Source organism: Oreochromis niloticus, linkage group LG14 (assembly GCF_001858045.2).
Source record: "Oreochromis niloticus isolate F11D_XX linkage group LG14, O_niloticus_UMD_NMBU, whole genome shotgun sequence".
NCBI lineage: Eukaryota > Metazoa > Chordata > Actinopteri > Cichliformes > Cichlidae > Oreochromis > Oreochromis niloticus.
In genome coordinates this window covers 21,747,188-21,769,967 of record NC_031979.2, presented here as the reverse complement: position 1 = coordinate 21,769,967, position 22,780 = coordinate 21,747,188, and the positions used below count along the sequence as shown (strand labels likewise).

The 22,780-nt window shown below is 39.0% G+C and overlaps 1 protein-coding gene across 2 annotated transcripts; it reads right to left on the bottom strand.

Moving 5' to 3' along the window:
* Positions 1 to 13,310: 13,310 nt before the first annotated feature.
* Positions 13,311 to 22,780, bottom strand: gvin1l2 (GTPase, very large interferon inducible 1-like 2). Of its 2 annotated transcripts, XM_019345361.2 has the most exons (5): positions 22,381 to 22,780; positions 20,876 to 21,010; positions 19,889 to 20,051; positions 14,045 to 18,941; positions 13,311 to 13,951 (listed from the first exon to the last, which is right to left on the bottom strand). In XM_019345361.2, the coding sequence occupies exons 4-5, from the start codon at positions 18,853 to 18,855 to the stop codon at positions 13,807 to 13,809; spliced, it is 4,956 nt and encodes a 1,651-aa protein (XP_019200906.1). In that variant the 5' UTR covers positions 18,856 to 18,941; positions 19,889 to 20,051; positions 20,876 to 21,010; positions 22,381 to 22,780; the 3' UTR covers positions 13,311 to 13,806. The 2 variants fall into 2 exon arrangements, with proteins under 2 accessions (XP_019200906.1, XP_003450892.3); XM_003450844.4 differs by lacking the exon at positions 19,889 to 20,051.

Here is a 22,780-nt window from a genome sequence, read left to right as displayed (position 1 = left end):
AAAAGGAACAAGAAAGAAAATTAGCACCAGTGTGAAAAAAAAGGGGGGGGGGAAACATATTTACTGTTTTGTCTTCAGGGAGATGAAGAAGACTCGGTGTCCAGTTATTGCATCAACAACAACAAAAAAGCCGCAATTCTATGTATTCAGTATAACCAGACAAGCAACTGAGTTTGATGTAAACTCACATACACTTGATGCTTCTGCACAGTTTATCAAAGTATCATAACTTCATCCATTTATTGTTTTTTATGCCAAATTGACCCTAAACAAAATTTAAAGAGTATTAATGCTTTTAAAGTCACGTGCTGTCACTCAATTACCAATTCATCTTGCTTTTGCCTTTTGTGATGCAATCCCACTGCAGAGAACTACCTGCTGACACATCGACATAAAAAGCATCAAGTAATCATTTGCTGCCTTTTCTCTTCCTTCATTTCCCGCTCTCTCTCACTCTTACTCCCGCTCACTCTATATTTCTCTTTTAAAAGCAGCTCTTTATCACTATTGTTGGGTGTGTGATGAGGATCTAACACTTGAGTTCTGACCATTTCTCACTACATCAATTGAGGGCATCAATTCAATACAAGATGGGGCACTCAGTAGAACAAACTATTCTGACAAACCTATTGAGAGGTCTCACTATAAAAGAAAAAAAATAGCAGAGTAAAAAGAGTCAGATAAGGGAAAGCCGTAGATATGGATTGCTATATTTCAGAGGGACTTTATGCAACAGGTCTTTTTGAAGGTGTTGGTAAGAAATCCTTGCTTGATCGGTTCGAGCCACAGCTCTGAAAGCTTGCAAAGAAACAGAAAGGGGAAAAATAAACACAGAGCGTCACAAAGGATAAATGCAAGTTTGGCTGATAAAATGCCAAACATTTAGTTCTTAAAAAGTTTGACAGTTTTGGTTTGCCAGCTCCTAAATGTAACGTCTTTCATACGTGGTCATGCATGGCTTTATAAAATGCCGCTCTGGTTTCTTAGACAGACTAAGTAATTATAGATGCTTCTGTTCTCCACTGATATATGAATAAGCTTTCAGCATTCAGGCTCTGAGAACATAAGCACACATTTATTTAACCTTGCTATCAGTGTGTCCCAGCCGTCTGTGTAATTGAAAGATTGCCTGTGTGTGAAATTACTTTGTTGTAGAGCCATATTGATGTGTCAAGGATTGTATTCACATGTAAAATTCATTGTGTGCATACAGTAAACTTTATATATATATAACAAGTTTAGCGTTAGGACATGTGGATTTGTCTAATTATAATAATGTCTTTGCTTCCCAGCTCTGTGAAAAAAGAGGCAACGTTGTTAATTTTAAATGTTGTTAATTGATTTGTTCAAAGTTATTCAGTCACTTTGCCGTAAATGAAGCAGATGAAAATGGTTGAGCATGTGATGTGTCACCTGCCTATAGTCCAATGTCAGGTGGCTTATGTGCCAGTCTAGTCCAACCTTGAATTGGCTGAGAGGTTAAGAAAATGAATGGATGAATGATATTAATACAACAATTCACACATCAGTAAAACAAGTGTCATGTATTTCCTCAAGCACGGCCACTATCTTTATTCCTTCAGCAGAGATTCAGGAGGTTTATTCACAATGAAGTCGTCCTTGTGTGAGCACTGAGTGATGCCTGCCCTTTTGCACTTCCCTACAAAAAGGTCAAGTATGTGATGTTGGCTGCCTGATGAATGCGTTGACTCAGCATGCCTGCGCAGTGGTCAGGAAGAAAGAAAATGGAAGTGCAATTACAGTAGGAAAGCAATAATCATTATTTTTCTTTTATGGCTCAAAATGGTTTCATTTTGGAAGTTAACTACACAAAAATGGCAAAAGAAAATACTTAAATCATTATCCCAATATGAATGTAGTTGAAGAATCAGTATACTTAACACCAGTTAAGATATTGCTGAATCGATCACATATTAACAAGATTTAACCTTGCAATAGCAAGTAGGGGAAAGTAGAAAAAGTGTAAGTGTGAAAATGTACATCTAAACTTTCTTAAATACAAGCTCTAATATAATCCCAGGAATAAGAATGCATCTGTTAATGTTACATCTGTAGCCAGTGACACCGGAACAGTTTTGAACTTCTCAAAGTAAATACTTCTTTTCAGTAGGAACTGCAGAGGAACTCTGAGATTATTTAGGAGAAAGAAAGCACAGAAAACACAACAACAAAACAAAATAGCATTATTTTGGTTAACCTAATGGATAAAAAAAATACAAAAGTGAAAGGACAACAACAGCGAAGAAAAAAAAGACTTAAAAGCACTCAAATATAAAACTGAACATTTTTCCTGCACTTTGCAGAAACAAAGAGGACATATTTCTTGCCTGTGATTGGACAGGCTGATGTCACTTCCCTTTTTTTTTTTCATTTGTGTATCATATAAGCTAATTATGAGAGGATGGAAGAAATGAGTGTGCTAACCACCACACCATTCTGCCTTATTTTCAACATAAGACACTAAAAAACTTTCTCTTTATCAAAAGTTTAAGAGAAAGTCAGCCAAGTATTGTGCATGTGCGTCTATGGCATTGTGTCATGAGACAGGAAGTGGTCGTTCACCACTGAGAACTTTCCAAAACTTGTTGTTTTTGTTGTTGTTGTTTTTTTTGTTCTTGTGGTGCAACAATTTCTTTTGGGTGTTATGTTTCTTTGGATTGCTGCTGTGTTTTGTGAAGTACTTTGGTGGTTTTCTTGTAGTTGTTGAGTTTGTGTTTCATCTGATGGGTTTATGTTTAGCACTCTGGGGCCGCCATGACCCCTCATGACAAAGTGTACTACAGGGAGACACTAAAACCCAAATTGTCCCCAACAGGAAGTGTGTGTGCCTCGCATGACAACTTGGTTGGTAATGGTGTGTCTGTGTGAAATGTGTGTACGTGTGTGTGCTGAAAGAGAAAGACATTGTGAAGCTCTTTGTGGAAGTTTAAAAAGTGCTGTTGAAGTGCAGTGTGTTAGTCTGGGCTTCAGGCAATTATTTAAATAAAGCCACTTGAGAACATTGATGGTGAAATCACTTTTCGATGAAACTTCTTTCTCAAACATTTGAAACGTGACAGCGGTCCCCAACTATAAAAAGCTGCTGTTTTACATAATTTGTAGGTGTATTTTTATACAAAATATCATGATCTTGGAAAAATTGTTGAAACGTGAGAAACGCATACGTAAAGCAGCATTTCATAGAAAAATGAGAGCCCTGGTCAAGAGATAAATGCTGATTTTCACATTTGCAGCTACATTTCAAAACAAGGTTATTTCATGTGAATGCTTTTGATTTTGATTGCCGCTGAACTACGATGTTTCGAGGGTGTAGCAGTGAAGCATGCCTGCCATGCTAAATGTCACGGACAGTCTAATTTCGATTCAGTTCCCCTTGAGGACACGTTTTGTAACAAGCAGTCATGGCAGATAAAATTGTCTTTCACGACCTGTCTCGGTTCTCACCTCTGTATGTCTGTAGTCACACTCCACTGAGGAAGCACTAAAGACATGCATCAGGGAAGGAGATTTTAACACATAACTCTTGTGGTTTGTTAGACCTAACCAAATTTTGTCTTAAAACAAGTCAATGCTGGAGGCTTGGGACAGAATGAGCAGTGACCTGCCAGGACAAATTAGAATATCATAGTTGGACTGTGTTTGAGAACTATTGTGGTTTGAAATGCACTCTTATCTGGAATGGCAGTAGCTGGATGGGAGCTCTCATTTACAAGGACACAAAGTTAATGCCTTATCACACTGGCCATTTTTGACTGAAGCTGGAACTGCCTTGTAGTGCCTTATTGCTTTGTAAGTGCAACAAGCTGGCCATCATTATTGCATTTAAAATAATGTGAGACTGCAGATATTTTAATTGTGCTTTGACCTTCAGAACATATCGCTATTAGAAATGCACAAATTTTGGATGCTTTGTAAATATTATTTTAAATGTATCTACTAGGAAACGGAACCTTTTGTTCAAATTGTCATGGTTCTGAGTCATTTTGACCCAGTGTTTCTTTCAGTTTTTGTGTTTTGGTGTCATTTTATATTATTATGGTTTATGTTTTAGGTTCATTAGCAGTCTTTAGGTTAGTCTGTCTTGAATTTCTGTGTGTGTCCTTGTGTCATTTTCCCTTTTCTGTTCCCATGTTCCCTTCCTTGTACCATGTTTATCCATGTTTCCCCAGCCTGTCATGTCTCTCTCATGCTCCCTCTCTTGTCTGCCTTTCTTCCACTCCCGTGTCAAGTGCATGTATCAGCTTTGCGTTCCATCATTTCCTGTTTTATTGTGAAAGTCTTACATTCCATGTTCAGTGTGTTTAGTTCTGTTTCCACTGTCTCATCGTGTCTAATTTGTCCCAGCTGTGTTGCCTGTGTACTTCCTGTTCCCTCATCATTCCTTGTGTATTTAAGGCCTCTGTTTCCCTCTGTCCAGTGTCGCGATCTCCCTCATGGCTGTGTGTTTAGTTTCCTGTAATCTCCAGTTTAGTTTGTATTTTCTCTGTTCCATCAATAAGGCTGAGTTTGAATTTATTTTTGCCTGTGAATCTGCGTTTAGGTCCTATCCTGCTTGCTTTACATGGCTATCCATGACAGAAATACACACATTCGGTATACTGCTACAATGCTTTGTGTAATGGCGGTGACAATCTTTCAGGCCACATTTGTTTTCATTTATTTTCAGTTTGGTGTAAAAAAATCAGCTGGCTGCTACTTTTGTCATTGCTATTCTCAGGCTGGTAGACACTGTTCTGTCATCAGTTAGTCTGTTCACTTCCACTTGCCTGACTAAAAAGGTTAAAACCTGTGTGTCACAGGCAGTTTGTGGTCACAATTGTCAGACAGCTATTTGCGACAGAGTCAAGGGTGAAAATCTGTCACCCCTGTCAACACCGTGAGAGGCCTCATATCGATGCCACTTCTTAACCTATTTGAGGTGTCAGTGTGACAAGATAACTCAGAGTTCCACCTCGAAGCTTTTGCAAGTGTTAACAAGAGCAACAGTATCGTTTACAAGCCTTAGATTATGCACCTTGCTACTAGCTATTATACTTTAAAAGCACAAGTATATAACACAAATGACTAAACAGGTAGTTTGTAAGAATTTAGTGAAACAGCATTACACAACCTAATTTCTTTAATAAAAATAAATTAATACAAATAAATTGCAGCTAGGAAAATAAGATGGGTTGCTTTGTGCTCCTTAGTGTATGCTCAGTTTTCCCTCCATTATCTCTGGATGTTTGTGTGTACCTCCCTTTTCCTGTTTATGTGTGTATGTGGAAACAGGGATTTAAAATGGCTAAAGCAAGCTTCCACTAAGACTTTTCAGCACTGTTTGGGTGATATAAGATATATATCTGTAAGCCACAGTGAGGTCTGCTTTCTCTCTCTTCAAACTCACCCTCGCTGCAGACCTGTATTGCTGAAATATATTTGGAGAAAAAAAAGCTACACACAAAACTCTTTATCCCCCTCCTTTACCAAATTATTTGCAATTCTCTCGGGCTTGTTACCATTTACTATATGTGCCTAATTATTTATGTGTCTGATTTAGATTCTCCTTTATTACCTGTTCTATTGTCTCAGCCTCCCCAGATGTTATCCCTTTATCCATTTGGATCATGCTAGATAAGGCACATCTAGGGGAAATTTTAAATCCTGGTTTTGTTTAGTTTCGTCTGAGTTTGACAAGACACCAAACAGAAGGCTTAATCGATCTGGCAGGTAGAACAGAAAAAAAAAGTTCTCCTCATGCTGGGCTACAAATTTGCTGCGTTTGGCATGCAGCTGAGTGTAAAGCTTTGTTTTCTCCATCTGGCTGCAAGGCAGATCAGACCATACTGTGATTATTCATCAAACAGGCACAGCTGGAGGAGGTCATTCACTGGGAAAAATACACCATGATGGCAGTTGGATGTTTATATGTCTGCTGTAAATAATTTGCATGAAAGCAGAGTTTAGATTATGGTCCCTTGCAAGGTATCTGTGTGTATTACAAATCCACACAGAGTTGGCTTTTTACGAAAATCCATTAATTGATGCCATAACTGAGAATATTGTTCATGCTGTTGCATGTGGGTGTTATGATGTTTGTATATGCTAAGTGTGAGGTGAACAAAAGCAGCTTTGTTTTTATTCAAGGATGAAACTATTTTGATATTTAAAGAAGTTGGGGAATAATTAGTGAAACATGAAAATTACTTTATCTGTGCTACACACCTAAATGTATACAGCTGTACAGTCATATGCAAAAGAAACCTTTCCCTGTATTACTTAACCCTTTAAGGCCTACCATAGAACCAAGTCCGCCAGAGCTTATATTATATTTTTACATGCTGTAGTGCCAATTTTGGGAGCATTTCAAGTTGATATACATCAATACAACCATTATAGCCCACATTTTAATAATATGTATGCATTAAGTGCATAGTAATTACATAAATTGCAAAAAAGTGCAAGAAACTACAAAAAAATTGAAAATCGTTTTTGTTTTTTTAACATATATTTCTAGTTAGAGAAATTTAAGAGGCTTATCCCTCAAAACTGTAAATACAAAAAAGTTGCACAAAATTGTTTCCCGCCACAGGAAATTTATTTTGAGTGTCTTCATAGTTTTATTTTTGAAATACACCAATTTTTATATACTGCAGGAAAAACGAAAATAAATATTATAATGCAAATTTGCAAAGAAGCAGCATATGCATCAAAATAAACTATTTCCAGCAGTGCAATATGAGTCCTAAGCATCCCAGAAACAACACAGAAAGTCATAAAGTCAAAGATAACTTTTAAAAACACCAGTATAGGCTCATGATGTCACGGCGAGTGAGAAGAGCCGTGTGGAAAAGGTAAGGAAGGATCCAAACGCAGGCAGGCGTGAAGGTGTGAAGGTGACTTACTGAATACGAAATAAGGCAGGCAAACGCCAAAATGGAGAACTAAACTACACTGGGACAACTAAACTACTGAGCATGAACAAGAACACGAACCTGGACATGAAAGCAGGAAGACGATAATGATGACGGCAGGGGACACACGGATGAAACATGGTGGATACACAGACGGACCAGCAACTACAATGACTAAAGACGTGACTTAAATACACACAGAGAACACAGGGAGATTACACACAGGTGGTGGACACAGCTGGGAGTAATTAATGAGACGAGACAAGAGGTAAAACTGAACACACTCACATGAGACGCAGACCTTCACAATAAAACAGGAAACGAGAACACTACACCAAGACGCAGACCTGACACTGAGAGACAGACAGACAGAGAAAGACACATGGAACCAGAACTAAACTAAACGTGAGATACAACCAAGAATAAATCCTTAAACACAAATAAACAGAAACATGAAACTCTAATAATAATAATCATCATCATCATCATCATAATTAACACAACAAGAGAACAAGAAAACAATCCCTGATGCAAAATTAAACCAAAACATAATAAACTCAAAATACTGGGTCCAACGGACCCAGAACCGTGACACATGAGGCCCTGATAGTAAAAAAACTACATTTCCGCGAAAATGACGTCACTTCCGGTTTCGGGCAGGTAATGGCGGACATGCGAAATTTCGCGCTGACATCTATTCCAGCGTAGGAAGTGTTTTACAAACAGCTGATCGGATCGGCAAAGCGTGTTTCTGGAATATTATGTTTTTGTTGCTGCAAGCGCTTTTTATGCAGTTTTTGCAAAGCTATATGTGGAAGGAAACTGTGACCTAGGACAAGCTGATGGCATAAGATGTAAGTACAACTCCTCCGGTTTCATATGCAAAAAAAATTATTGCTCTAGCTTACGTGGTTGCAGAGCTACCGGGATTTAAAAATAGTTACGCAAAACGGCGCGTGCCCTCTCCGACCGGTTTTAAAGGGTTAATCTGTTTCTGACATGGTTTCTGATGCACTCATCTTTGCAGTGTCATTTCAGAGGTTTGCAGGCAGCACATCACAGGGCTGTGGTCTGCTCTTTGAATGGACCATTGCAACCATTTAATCGACATTACTGTCCTGGGGCTGGACAATGATTGTTGATTAATTTTAACCAAGGTTTAGGTGTCAGACAGATGAGACCATCTGACACCTTTCTAACTCCAGAACACTTTGGTGCACAGAGAGTTCATGATTGACTTGGGATCTGCAAGGTGTCCTTGAGTCCTGCGGCATCAAAATGGGCCCAAATAATCATCCCTCCACCACCGTGCTTGACAGTTTCAATGACATGTTTGTGCTGTTATTCTGTGTTTGGTTTTGTCAAACCTGTTTGTTAGAGCCAGACATCTCCACTTTGGTGTCATCTGTCCAAAGGAAAGTGTTCAAGAAATCTTGTGGTTTGTTTAGGTGCAACTTAGCCAACTTAATGAACTTTACATTAAACATCCTAACTGAGGGCTGTAGAGTCCGAGATGTGGCTTTTCTGTGTTTTGCAATTTCTCTGAGCATTGCGTGGTCTCACCTTGGGCTGAATTTGCTGGAATGTTCACTCCTGTGAATACTGTAGCATTGTGTTAACGCACAACTGATTATGCAAACTGCCAAAACCTCTGCTTCTTTGGAGGCGGTCCCACTTGATGATCAGCTAATCAACTGGATTTGATTAAAGACACCCGACTGCTACTTACCCAATTAATACCTATGGAAGTAGCAAAGGTGTACTTAGCTTTTTTTTCATATGGCTATAGGCACAGTTTTAAGTGGGTGGCAGGTGGGGGAACCCTAAAACCAGGTGAAAAGAATTACTTATAAATAAGTCACACAATAATTTATTTTCTGAGGCTGTGATTAGCTAACATGTGCTGCTACTCTGTTATTCACTGGTATTTGTGGGTTCAGCCAGAATTCAGCAAGATATAAGCAGATGTTTCACGGGCTGTATGGCTGATTTCCAACCCTTAGACACTATGGCATTAGTATAAAAGCTGAAGGTGCATGAAACTCATCAGCATCATCACCTTAAATATAAATTGGTGTCTGCTACCCTTGATGTAACCCAGAGGTTCCCAAAGTGTGGGGCCCGACCCCTAGGGGGGCGCAGAGCCATTGCGGGGGGCGGGGGGGGGGCGGTATGAAAAGGAAAAAAAAAAAAAGAGCGCTTGGACACTGTGGACAGGTTTTTGACGGGGCTCCCACATAAACGCAAAGCAGGAGATGAAGCATCGCCAAATATGTTTCCAAACCAACTTCCTTCCAAGCCAAAGACAGGAAAATATGGTGAAGCTTATCTTCCCTTTGGCTTCACCTGCACAAGTGCCAAGGTAGGTCTCCCCTGCAAATAGTTTTCCCTGCGTCGGGAGCAGCGCTGGGCTCTCCAAGTCACGGACAAACAGTATCCCACATTCTTGATTTTTAGTTCACAAACACTTCTTGTAATGACTAACTACTCCTGACATTTTGGACATGTTAGCTCTTTATGCAGTAAAGTTACAGTGGGATACAAATAATATCAGGCTGATCCTGCCGTAATTTGTTCCCCCGGTTCAAATCACGGACAAACAGTATCCCACAGCTGTTTATGTGTTTAAACCCATTTTGCACAGAGAGACATTTTTTGAAAAATGTATTGATAGCAATGTTGAATATTATTACACAGGGAAAAAAACAACTACACGTAAAATAATCACACCGTGACGCCTCTGCCTTTCTAAATGGAGGGACAGTAACTGCGTGTGTATGTAAGCGTGTAAAACCTGAAGATACTCAGATTAACAGTAACAGTATTTTGTCTCTATCTGCCATTCTGCAATTCATCTCATGTAAACAATAACGTGGCGCACAGCGTGACATGAAAAGAGGCACATACCTTTGACGTTGCGTGACGAACTCTGTATTCCTCGTCCACACATAAACGCAAAAAAGGAGTTTTAAATAATCTCCGTTTTCGGTGAATCGCAACGCCGTTTACGTGTTGACGAAAAGCCCAAACGCATAGAAACAGCTGAGTTTTCAAAAATACCCGTGTAGGTGTGGACGTAGCGTAAAAGAGTTAGTAGTATATTTTATTACTGCCTGTAATTTATTGCCGTTTACTTGTATTTGCTTAATTGTTTACTAAATGTTTGAGGTGTGAAATAAACCGCAATGGAGTTTGTAAACAAAATATGGGTGTGTGTGTTTGGAGGATGTGTTTGTGCGGGGGGGGTTAGGTGGTGGGGGGGCGCGAACATTTTTCTTGTAAAAAAGGGGGGCCTGGCAAAAAAAGTTTGGGAACCACTGATGTAACCTAACACTCAAGGGCGTAGATTTGGTTTTGGCATTGGTGGGGACGGATGATTCAACCACCGAACCCTGCGCTGTTTCTTTCTTTTTTTTTCCTTTTTGTCTTTGCTTCTTCATTAAAAAAAAAGAAAAAAAAGGGAGAAATATACTTGCTTACATATGCTATTCTACATGCTTTTAAACCATTTAAAATTACAATTCATAGTTTTATATGTGAATTATATAATGTTAAATTACTATTAAATAAATGACTGATTTTAGACTTTAGTTTACTTCAGCCATATTCCATATAAATCAGGTATCATACAAACATAAAAAAAAGCTTCAAATAGAGTCATGACAATAAAAGAATATGACTTTAAGGACATTACTTCAGTTATAGTGCACCAACATCTCTTACACATTAGCACTAAGGGAACACTGAATGACCTGATGGTTTTTGTCCATAAAACTACTCATCTAAGATTACCACAAAGTAGAAGATCTCTCAGCAAAATTATGCAACCTTTTAGGCACTATTGCCCCGATCAAGTCAGTGAGCTGGGACTTTTCATTCTAAACATGAACTACTGTTACAGCAACAGACATGGACTACTGGTGCCCCACACAACAACTCAATGTCCACTATGTGAAGGAGTCTATACTACTGTTTATACTATACTGTCTATACTATACTGTCCTGGTGGACATGGCAACACTTTTTTCATGGTTACATACAGTTTTAGACTGATGTGGGCCAAAGCCTAGCACATACCTGCCAACCTTGAGACCTCAGAATTAGGGAGACATTCAAAGGGTTTTTTTTTTGTTTTTTTGTTTTTTTACAGTGTTTACTTATCGGAAAAAAATAAGTTAAATGTCACCGGCCTGTTCCGGGGGTGTCCAAATTCAGAGGCTGCGTCCAACTGAAAGCCGGGTAGACCGGAAATGAGCGACCGTGAAATTCGGGGGTCTAGCCTTCATAATTACGTCACCTCTGCCGTCTGCTCCTTGCTGTCTAAATAAAATAAAATATAACCGGACGCTTGCGTAGATTCTCGACCATCTCACACTTCTGTTTAATCAGTTTTCTGTTTGACATTTATTCAGCTGTGTGAAAACCCCAGAGGAACCCTCCCGAGGGATTAATAAAGTTTTATTTAATCTAATCTAATAACTTTATTCTCAGCCAAACCGATTTACTCATGAACAAATAAAACACTGAAAAAGGCCAAACAATAACATGTTTAAGTTATTTGAAGTTTACACAGCTACATTCTCGCCTGAAAACATGTTAAAAGTTTATTTCGCGACCCAGAAAGAGTAATGAGAGTAATATTAATACTAAGTAGCTGCAGTAGCAGCTATTGTTGGAAACTGGAATTGGCTGGGCCAATCTAGGATATGGTTTTTCAATTTTGTTGTGGAAAATCGGGAGAAATTGGGGAGAATGGTGGCTCCGGGAGCTTTTCGGGAGGGGCACTGAAATTCGGGATTCTCCTGGAAAAATCGGGAGGGTTGGCATGTATGGCCTGGTATTGCCTGTAACGTTATTATGACGGACACATTTTATGAGTGAACTTGACTTTAAGTGACTTACAGGTTTCTTTGAAAAATACTTTCTTATATGCACGTTCTTCCTCTTTGCTACCGTCCTGTCCTCCTCGCAGCGCAGGTTTGCCGCTGCTAAAACTAAACAGAGCTCCCTGAAAGGCACAGCCAATCACATTGGCCATATTTGTCACATGAGGTAGGACTCCAGTAGAGAACGTAATTTAACTCTTTCTGCACCGCTGGGTGACTGAGACGCTGACAGATCGATTTTTTCTTTCTATTGGGTTTGTATTTCTTTACTCGCAGAGATCAAATTATTGGTGGGGACAATTCAATAATCGCTGGATATTGGTGGGGACATGTCCCCTCCGTCCATGCCAAATCGACGCCCTTGCTAACACTGACTATAGACATCATGTCTGCTATGGAGTCCAGTATATAGGGAATCACTGGGAACTTGACCACAACATTGCAAACTAGCCAGTTAAACTGCACTTTACTGTTCCAAACTGCTTACTATGCCCACAGTACTTTCCTGCAGTTTGATTAACACAAGATTTGTGTTAAATGATTTAGGACAGAATTCTTAAATTTCTAGTTTAGCAAATGTCACTTGCTGAGCAGTCAGTGTCATTAAAAATAATCTCTAATCTCCCGCTACTATCCCAATCTTACACCTTTCTCCATCTCTCAGAGTCCATCCCTCTCTCTCTCTCTGAGAAATACTATCCATTTAGCTAACTAGCAGACACATTTTGTGACAAACTGTGCAGAAAGAATTGTCTGTTTGGTGATATTTGTTGAGCTGCTTGAAAAACTGAAATTACCTCCCACTCAAAAATAAAGAAAAAGAAAAAAATGGTGCTCTGTTTATGCTTGCTCATCTTCTGCAGGGCTAGTTACTTGTTTGCACCTTGATTGCATCGCAGGGATGAGGAGACAAAAAAGCATGGCTTGAGGGTGTATATACATTAACAATATTATGCATTAACCTTTCTATCTGATTTAGCTGAAGGTGCAGGAAAGCTGTTACAGACAGCCCACTTCAAATCCCAGACTGTAGGTGGTCATCACCACACATTCTTTACAATGTATTGAGGAGAATATGCAGCAGAATGAAATATGTTGTTGGATTCCCAGGTTTTAAAGTTTGAACCAAAACATTGTGAACATTGTTTAAATCTCTGGATTCCTCCATCCTATATTGCCCTCTTGTGGATTTCACCATTTCACTTAACCCTCTATACATTTTCCCCCTTGTGATTCATGTTACTGAGGCACAGTAGGGTGTGTACTACACGTTTTTTCTTGAATAGCCAAGAAGGAAGTTGCAAACATTAGTGTCATTAGAGCTTCTCATGTGCTTTCAGACAAAGAGATAGTGTATGTAGCCTTTGAGATATAGTGCTTGTAAAACTTCACCTGCTAACACTTTACCAGATGACGAAATATTTTAAAATTCAGATGGAGGAGGTTATATCTACTTACAGGATGAACATGACCAAATTGAGCAGCAGGTGCTACCAAAGAGACATTAATCTTTTTTTATTTTTGGTTTACTTTTACATGACATTTCACAAATTCTCTTGGACTCTTGTCAGTTATGCTTCACTGTGGAGTGACATCATAATTGACATAACTGCATGTTATTTGTAAACTGTAAAATATAGGATAAGAAAAAGTAATAAGGGAAAATATATTTGATTTTTGTTGATAATTTTATATGTTATAAAAGTACATTCATAATGTGCTTCCTTTTCAACATAATGAAAAAAAATTATTGTTGTTATAATGTTTGTAGAGAAATGTTGTTACAATATTATATGTATATTTCAAAGTGTATTTTCTTTTTAAAGTAATAATGAGTTGAACCTGTTAAAAACAATAAATAACATTCAGCACAGAGCAGTCCTTCTTCTGCATCTATTTCAAATCAGGTTGGAAACCTTAAAACCCAACATCTAAATTCCATGGTTGAATTATGCTTTTTCACATATGAACAAATGCTCTTTCTTTGCTGAATTAAATGCAGTATTTTAAACACTTGTTCTGGTGAGGAACACCTCCTTCAGACTGTTTAAAGCCTGCTCCTGAGTGATTCTCCTCCATTCCTCAGGAATCTTTGTCGGCTCCCGCTTAAACTCCTGTGCAAACCTCTCATTGAACTTCACCAGCACATACCTGTAACGAAGAATTTGTTCATTTAATAAATTCAATATAATCGAATACTGACATATAATTTCTACAATAAAGAGTGTTTAAGTCACACAGTACCTCCAGTAATCACTGGCCTTTGTGCTGTTTGTGTTGTCAGGAGAGAAGCTCCAGTCTGGGTAGAGTGAATGGAGAACATTGCTTGTTGTGGATGTATCATGTGTGTCCTCGCTCATGCTTTCAGGGCAACTGATGCAGGATACAGAACTAGAGGCATAAGGCAGCATGCCTTTAGGTCGATGGAGCAAGGCCTTGTGAACCTCATGCCCCATATCCTCCTCCTCACACGGGGCTCTGCAGAGAGGACATTGCTTGTCACAGCCTTTCACCTTTTTGAAGAGGTAGTCTTGGGGCTTAACTGTAAGGCAGTTAAGAAGTTGGGTGACATCCACAATTTTGGAGAACTCTTGATCCAGGTCCATCTGCATTGCAGCCACTGACTCCAGTAAACATTTAGCAAAACGGTTCCATTCTACAGTGATGCTAAAGAGGGGTCCAGTCAGACAGGTCCTGATCACATTAACATCACCTTTCTCTAAAGTGAGACACACTCTCTCCAGCAGTGGCTTTGTATCATTCAGGACTCCACTGATACCTTCTGTGGATTCGTTCACTGCTTCTTCAATTTTTCCTACAACTTCGCAGAGTCTCTGATGCCTCCATTGTCCCAGGTTGGTTGATTCAGTGAGGTGAGCTGTCACTGTTTCCTGGATCTTCCTCAGTCTGAAGTTGTCATAGAAGAGCAGATATTCCAGGAAGACTTCGAACCGATCTTCTTTAATCATCTCTTCCAGCAAGCTTTGGTGGAAAGCCTGTGAGGAGTGATACTGCTGAGCTTTCCCTTGGATCTCCTCTGCAATAGATATCCCCAGGGGTCTGTTGATGTACTCCAAGACTGTGGGTTTGATGACCATGGAGATGAATTCTTGGGCCACCCTTTGACACTGGTCTCTTTTCCTGAAGTTGTAGATAAACTTTGCCAAGTACATACTTTTTCTTTCAGTGATACATGTCAAGAGTTGTGCGTCTTTGGCATAGCGATTATGCAGGTTTTGAAAGTCTTGGCGAGAAGCATTACAGAGATACACTTTCAGATCCACTTCAAAAGCTGATCTAGTTGCCACTGATTTTTCATTTAAAGATTTTTCAATATTTCGTAACAGCTCTGTAATGTAACTGTCAGAGAAACCTGCTGGTTTGTTACACTTATCTGCTATATACTGTTTGCATTCCTCAACGATATTGTTTGCTACCTGCTGAGCTTCTACCTTGTGTTGTTTGTTGTTGTCTTCAAACATTTGCTTTAATCTGCTGCGGTATCCAAAATGCTCATCGCAAACTTGGAAGTCGGAGTTCTGGTTCTGGCCAATAATTTCAAGCTTTTTCATGTGTTTCTGGAGGCCACGGCTGATTAGATTCTGTCTCAGAATGTCTTCTACTCTTGGAGTAATATCTTCTGTTTCTGAAGGCCTGAATTCAAAGTTGGACAATATCTTACTCCAGAGAGCCTCAAATTCATCCTCTATCTCTGCATCTTGCAGAAGAATTTTTGTTGTCTTGCTTTTTTCTACTAGTGCATCTACCTTGGATTCTTGCTCTGTTTCTAGTAATGCTTCAAACTTTTTAAGCTGTGTTGAAGAGTAATGGCTCTCATAGACTGCCTCCAACCTTTCCGTTATCTCTTCAGTTACTCTGTCCTGTAGGTTGTCAATATTGCTCTTTAGGATTGGCATGAATTTGTCAGATCTCATTTTCAGAGTTTCCTCTTTCATCACATATATCTCTGCTATTGACGTGAGTTTGTTCACCTCTGCTTTGACTTCCTCACTGGCTTCCTTCTGTAATTCACTGAGAAGGTCATTTTGAATAGATGCATCCAAAGCTTCTCCCTTTGTGGTAAAGATTTTTTTTGTTGCACCCATTAGCCAACTTTGCATGTTATCCAGTAAATTGTTTTCCCAGTAGGAAAATTCTGTGCACAACAAAGAAAATGCCAAAGCTATGTCAGTGTTTTGGAGACCAATGGAGAATGATTCCTCTTTGATCGCATCCCAAACAGAACACAAACGCCTCATAAATTCAGGCAAAACTGGGGCTTCTGCCTTAGCAGCACTCCTCTTCAATGCTTCAAAAAGGATTTCTTTAAACTTTAAAACATCCCCACTATAATCTGTATCAACTGGTTCAGAGAGGGACATTTTGTTCCATGGTCCTTTGACAGAGACTGTGCAGTTTGTGGTCTTTCCATCTTTTTCAATTTTGCTAGTTTGCAAAAGCACCTGAGAAACGTACCTTAATTGTGATGCTTGTAATTTGCTATTTACGTTTTCGTTCTGGACAAAGAATTGGCAAAAGGGCATGGAGCTATATTCTTTGATTCGCAGGAGAGCATTGACTCTGACACTGAGGTTTGTTTCAAAATCAGAACCAGAGTGTGAAGACATGCTGTGCATTAAAAAGTCACTCAATCCTGTTGCCAAGGTAGCCATTTCATTGTCATCGATCAGTATATTTCTTTTACTGTCCAGTGAGACTGAGCAGAGACCTCTGACCTCAATTAACAACAAAACATCACACTTCATGTCCTTTCTGAGGTTTTCAGGAAGACACAGGGCAACCATGTACACCCCTCTTGAGGTTTGTTTCTTCCATTCAGGGAATTTCACTCCAAACAATGCAGAAAGAATCTCTGCATTCTTTGCATTATAGTCGCCAAGATTTGTCAGCACTCTTGTCCTACACTGTTCTTGTGGTAGGCGACGTTTGAGCTCTCCAAAGACACAGCCAAGCCACTGGATGGGAATATTTGAGGCATCTCCATCCATTAGTTCAAGTGGAATCCCATAAAGAAGAAGATCTGTAGCTAAGCTAGGGAGACGTAACACATTTTGGCTTCCGCTGCTAGGGCTGATTTGTGCTAGCTCAAAGATTAGGCCCATCTCACGCAGAAAGTGCTCAGGACCTAATGCGCATGTATCAGGTTCATCAGAGGGATCAGCACAATTATCAAGGCTCATTTGTTGCTTGTCAGAGGTTGAATCGTCCATAGTGAGTGTTAGCTCTGATTCATTTGGTTTTTTCTCTTTGAAGCTCAACGTGCCATTTTCTCCTGACTCTAAAAGACAGCTTTGGGGTTCAGAGACCGAATTTAATACATTTTCTTTTTCATTTGAATTGATAGATGTCTCCTGCGCCATGATTGGGTCAAGGTGATGTTCTTTCTGTTGTGACAGTGGTTCTGTGGTCTTTTCTTTGGATTCTGAAACATTCAGTTGCTGGCTTCCTTCAGACTGTTGCTCAGAAAGTTGCAATTTTGGACCTACACATTGTATTTCTGTTCCCTCTTGAAATATTGAATCAGTTTCTCCAAGGGTGTCTTTGACTCTTTGTTCAAGCGTATCCAAATCTACCAGCATGCCGTCTTTCTTTACTGTCTGTGGATTTGTGAGCAGATCTTGCGTCTTGTTTTGTTTTGTAGTTTTCTTAAGTCTTAGAGTGAGCCAGCTAAGAAAGTAAGCTCTCTTCACTTTATCTTTGGTAAAGAGAGCATCAGTAAAGATCTTCATAGCTGGGGTCATTTTGTAGCTCCTCAACTCAGCCAAAGTGTCATTCTTTTCTTTTTGCAGCTGGGGGTCAATTTCTGTTCTTTCTTTTCTCTGTTTACTCTCTGCTTTTTCTAGCTCTGCTAGTTTGCTCCACAAAGGCCCCTGCAGAGGAAGCTGTTTATGCCTATATTCATCAGATCCCTCATCTAAACCCTTCAACACTTCCTCCACTGAGGCCATGGCTTTTTGACAAATGGGTCCTTCGTCCACATTTAGGCCTATCTCCACCGCAAATTCTGCTGCTTCCTCAAGCGTAATAACTTTCAGTCCGTCTGGTAGCAGATTTTTTAGAGTATCACACAGCTTACTGGCCAGTTCTTCCTCACTCAGATCTCTGCCCTGAATCACAGATTCTTCGGGAAGCCCCATGTACTCTTCAAGGTCCTCATCAACAAAACCAACAACTCTGTTCTCATTTCTCTCAGTGTCTAAAAGGTCAATGAGTATGAGTTTGTTGTTTCTATCCTTACAGGAGGCAAGAAGTTGTTTTTCCTTCTCCTTAAGATTTCCACAGAAAACAACTATAGCTGAAGATGCCTTGCATAAAAAGGTAAGGCATTTCTCATGTGCACTGGCATCACCCCGCAGATTGGAGAAGACCAAAGGGACTGGGAAGACATCTTTGGTGCTATCTCCAGTGGGTAGATGCCATCCAATTTCTACCAGGCCACCCGAAAGCCTTCTGGGCAGCTGCCCTCCTTCCATCCCTCTGTGGAGAAATGTTTGACAGGAAGATGTGACTCCATGTAACATATGGTTTAGCACCTGTGACTTTGACACACTGCAACAACCAAGCCTGACAAATGTAACTAATGGCATGCATGTGCTTGCCAAATCCCCCTCTTGGATTCGCCTGCATTTATTTATGGCGTGAGATCTCCATTGGCCCTCAATCCCTCTTAAAGGCCAAAGAAGGAAGCAACTTGGTTCTTCTGGATCTTTGTTTGGAAGGACCAGTGGTATAGAAAACTGGCACTGCATCATCCGTTTGGAGATCTCTTGCTGAAGGAAAGTACTGGCAGACATATAGACAGCTGTGACTAGATCAAGAGGGTTGATGGCACACTGGCTATCTCCTTTAAAACTACTGAGCACCTTCCCGGTAGAATTGTTGTCATCATTTGTAATGAGATTATGAAGAGACTCACACCAAGGAGTCCGGGCATCTTGCCTGAGCAGCCAAAGGGACTGGAGGAAAGCTTTTGGTAGATCAGAGGGCTCTAGAGGAGATTGGTTCCCCAGAGTCCAAGTAATAATGTCTAACATTGATGAGACATCCAGTGGTATAGTCTGGTAGGCCTCCAAGCCGAGCTCATGCAGAACCTCTGCTTGGAGATTATCCTTTGGAGATTCTAGTTAAAAAACAAACAAAACAAAAACAATAATTTATGCTGTGGATTTGATTTTCCAATCTGGGATTAATTTACTTTTATCCATTTAAGTGCGACACAGACTTTGATAAAATAAGTAAGACAAAAAACAACTATAAAAAACTAGTCCAGTTACACAAAAATCTTCTTACTGTGCAAACGCTCCTCCTTTTTTGCTTTTATTTCTATTTAATTGTAAATTCTTTTACACTTATTTCTATTGATTTCTTTTCTTTTCTTTTTAAGTAAAGAACATTATCCTTCAATCTCACTTTTCATTTCATTTGTGCTTTTTGAAAACAAAAAAGCAGTGTCAGCCGTAAACTGGGCGTCCCTTGGTGCCATTAACATCAGAATTTACACTTGCAAAAAAAAGGCAATTATCATTATTAACTAAACATATTGAAAAAAATAGTAATGCTGTGCTTTTATAACAGCACATTAACTCCTACCCAGTAAATTTTTAGCTCATATTGTTTGCAAAGTCTGAACAATAGGAGCCTTCTGCAACAGTCAGAACCCGCGTTAATGTCAGACAGCTTTTAATCATCCCTCTGAAGATAAAACTGGACAGATTTCTTTTCAAATTAATATGTTTGTTATGAGCACCTTTTAACTTTGGCAGCTGAGAAGAAATCAGGGTTCAATAACAGTTTTTTTGCAACAGTATCTCCAAAATCATTTTAGCCCCATACTGTTTTAGGTCACCAAATGAGGTTACCAAAGGTTATCAGACTGTACTATTACCTTGATGTCTCTTTGTGGGACTCATAATAATTGTAATAAGAGGTATGCATTCTTATTAAATTACATTTTACTCAAGAGGGCTCTGGTTATTTACATCAAACACCAGATTATGCACAGTATTGGTGAAAAGTCTCATGTCATCCTTCGTTTCTTTACATTTTCTTCCAAGAAACCACGCTTACATTTTTTAAGCTGTCTTGAGCAATACTTGTCCAGGCTTTCTGAAGGTACTTCAAGGTTTTTCTTTGGACATTGACTGCTTTTTCACTTATTTTCGGTCCAGTCCTTGTACTTTACCATTTTCAAAGGAGTGATTTGTTTGTGTGTTAGCCACTTAACAATGACCTATGAATCATTCAAGCATAAAAGAGCAGCTAAATCAAGTGCTGTTTTATACATAACAGACAACTTAGCAAAGATTCAATTTCATATCTTTAGACATTTTGTTACTAGAAGAATGTTTCAAAAATGATAATCATCTGTTTCAATATTTTAGCTGAATCTAAAATATTGGCAGACATAAAATGTTATTTGTGCACCAACAAGGTAATTCCCAACATGCTATAATAACTGAACACTTGTCATATCTCAGCATGATGTACAATAAAAAAACTGAAGAAACTGCAGGGCAGGAATCCTGGAGAACGATTCCTGACGACTTCTTCAAGAAATTACCAAAACGCTTGCCTAAGAGAGTTCAAGCTGTTTTTGAACACTAAAGGCAGTCATTCAAACATTGACTTTCAAACAATCAGAAGTGTACCTTATATGCTGCTTTTCCATGTAAGTGTGCATATTTTTTAATAAATCATTGCACCCGTTTGCCATTTTCCAATCAAAATACAAAGAAACTAGTTCTTTAGTTATCCAGGTAAAAATCTCAATGAGATTAAAATCTAATGTCCAAGAGAGACCTGGCATCATGTCAACAAATGACAGGTGACTAAGTTCAGTAGTGTAGATACAAAAAAAATCTTTGTAGAGCATAGGCACTGAGGCATCTAGTTTCTTTGGCGACTGTACTCACTCACTGACTTTCAAGATAGCTACACGATACCAACAGCATGTTCAAGTATTGTAAGTATGAAAAACAATGTTCAGAATGAAACACATGATAATGATGCACAAACCCCTGACAAACAAAGCAGAAGAACAAAAAGGAAACATACTTTTCTTCTTGCTGCTCAGTCTTTTATGACGCTTGAGCGACATGATTGAAACTGATGAGGCTCTCTGCTCTCTTTTAAATGAGTTTTTCTTCAATGGTTCACCACATCAACATGTATGAAGTATTGGCTGGAACCCTGTGTGCAAAACAAACAACAAACAGCAAAAATCATTACTGGTATGTAACCTGCAATGCAACATCTATATGGTCTAATACCACAAATACCACATGAGTAGGCATTGTAAAAAGCTTTGTTGTCTTAACATCAATAGGAGGGAAAATCTCAAAAGACGGATCATTTTGCAAAGTACAGAATGAACGTGGTTTGTCATGATTTCTATCGCCCCGAAATGCTTCACTGAAGCAAGACTCTCTTTCCTGTTTCATTTTTTCATTTTACTATGATAAAATTTGATCCTTGCCAAACTAAATGTGATACACTGATATAATGGCTTTGCCTCAGACAAATCTGTACAGTGTCAGAAAGATAAAGCATACTGCTCATAGCTCTTCACTGCGATATTATTGTAAAAATCTTACAGCATTAAGCTCATAACTCCTTAGATGCTGATCAGTTTGAGCGACTGCGAATGTCTGAGAGCTTGAATAGCAGCAGAATAATGGTGATATAAGATTAATAACAAACGAAGGTAATATAGTATAGCCTGCTTCATAACATAGTTTAGATAGTGGTTGTAAGGTGACATATACCAAGTGACTGCTAAGACTAATAATTGATTACCAAGAACAATTAATAATGAATTATTTAAGTAAGCATGTAATCATCTGTTACTAAGTTGGTGATTTACATATGAGTTATATATCAGTTACACACGGGTAAGTAAATACAGATTTTTAAAGAGTTGTCACTCGACAGAGCATTTAGCAATATGTTACCTCATCACTGATTTACTGATTGATTGTGATTCTTATAATGCTGAATCAGCTGCAGCTCACATCAGAGAAAAGAGATTTAAGTAACAGAAGAGGAAGATCTGAAATACATTTTGGATGTAGTTGCTGCTTTTCAGCTGTACTCTTGCTATTCTCAACAGCCTAGATCCAGTTTTGTAATGCTGCTCTTCTTCCTTTATTACTCGTCATGTAGTAAGTATGCTTTTTTAATATGTAATCTCTCTTAACCTCCTAAGACCCGAACTCTTCCACGACATGCATTTTTAATTTCTCTTTGATATTTGGGCATATTGGGGCCCAATGAATGTAAAAACAAAGAATTTCCAGATTTTTTTTTTTTTTACCTTATTTTTGTTTTTAAGAAAAATGAAAGCCACAAATGAGGATATTCATTTAAAAATTTGATAGAACAGTAGCAGTATAATGTCTTCATAAGTGGATATCAGGCCCATGTAGAGCAAAATTAAGTATTTTGGTCTAAATAACGCAAAATGTGATGTCCACATATGTGGACGGCAGGTCCTAGGAGGTTAAAGCAGGAAATATGAAGAAGTCTGTTGTTAAAGTTGTGAGAAATCCTAATTTTCTTACCAATTTCTCTTCACACGACTGCCTCTGTCCTTTAGATGTGAGATGTAACCAGTTTGTCAGTGTCAGGAGCGCTCTTATACCCGTCTGTTCAGTGATAATACACAGTGATAACACATTCCTGCACCTTCATGTAATTCCACAACTACAAACTGAACATTCATTTTCATTCAGGCTCATGGGACACGTCGCCAAGTGTAAACAAGGGGCAAATAGTGATTAGTGATATAAAAATTCTTTACATGACAAGGTTGACACTTGATCTTGATAACAGCAGTGTCTTTCACAGTGCAGGGCCAGGCGAAATGTATTCACAGACACATGCCTAAGGGATTATCACTGGCCTGCAGGGGTTAGAGGCAACACTCCAGACAATGACGCACACTGACCTTAGACATGTGTG

What these genes read in the sequence shown, in the direction of transcription:
- gvin1l2 (XM_003450844.4), bottom strand. Translation starts at nt 20,918, where the DNA reads ATGTCGCTCAAGCGTCATAAAAGACTGAGCAGCAAGAAGAAAA. An exon ending in ACTGAGCAGCAAGAAGAAAA is followed by an intron (nt 18,942 to 20,875) that starts GTATGTTTCCTT and finishes TTTTTTAACTAG; the next exon opens with AATCTCCAAAGGATAATCTC. An exon ending in AAGGCCAGTGATTACTGGAG is followed by an intron (nt 13,952 to 14,044) that starts GTACTGTGTGAC and finishes TCTTCGTTACAG; the next exon opens with GTATGTGCTGGTGAAGTTCA.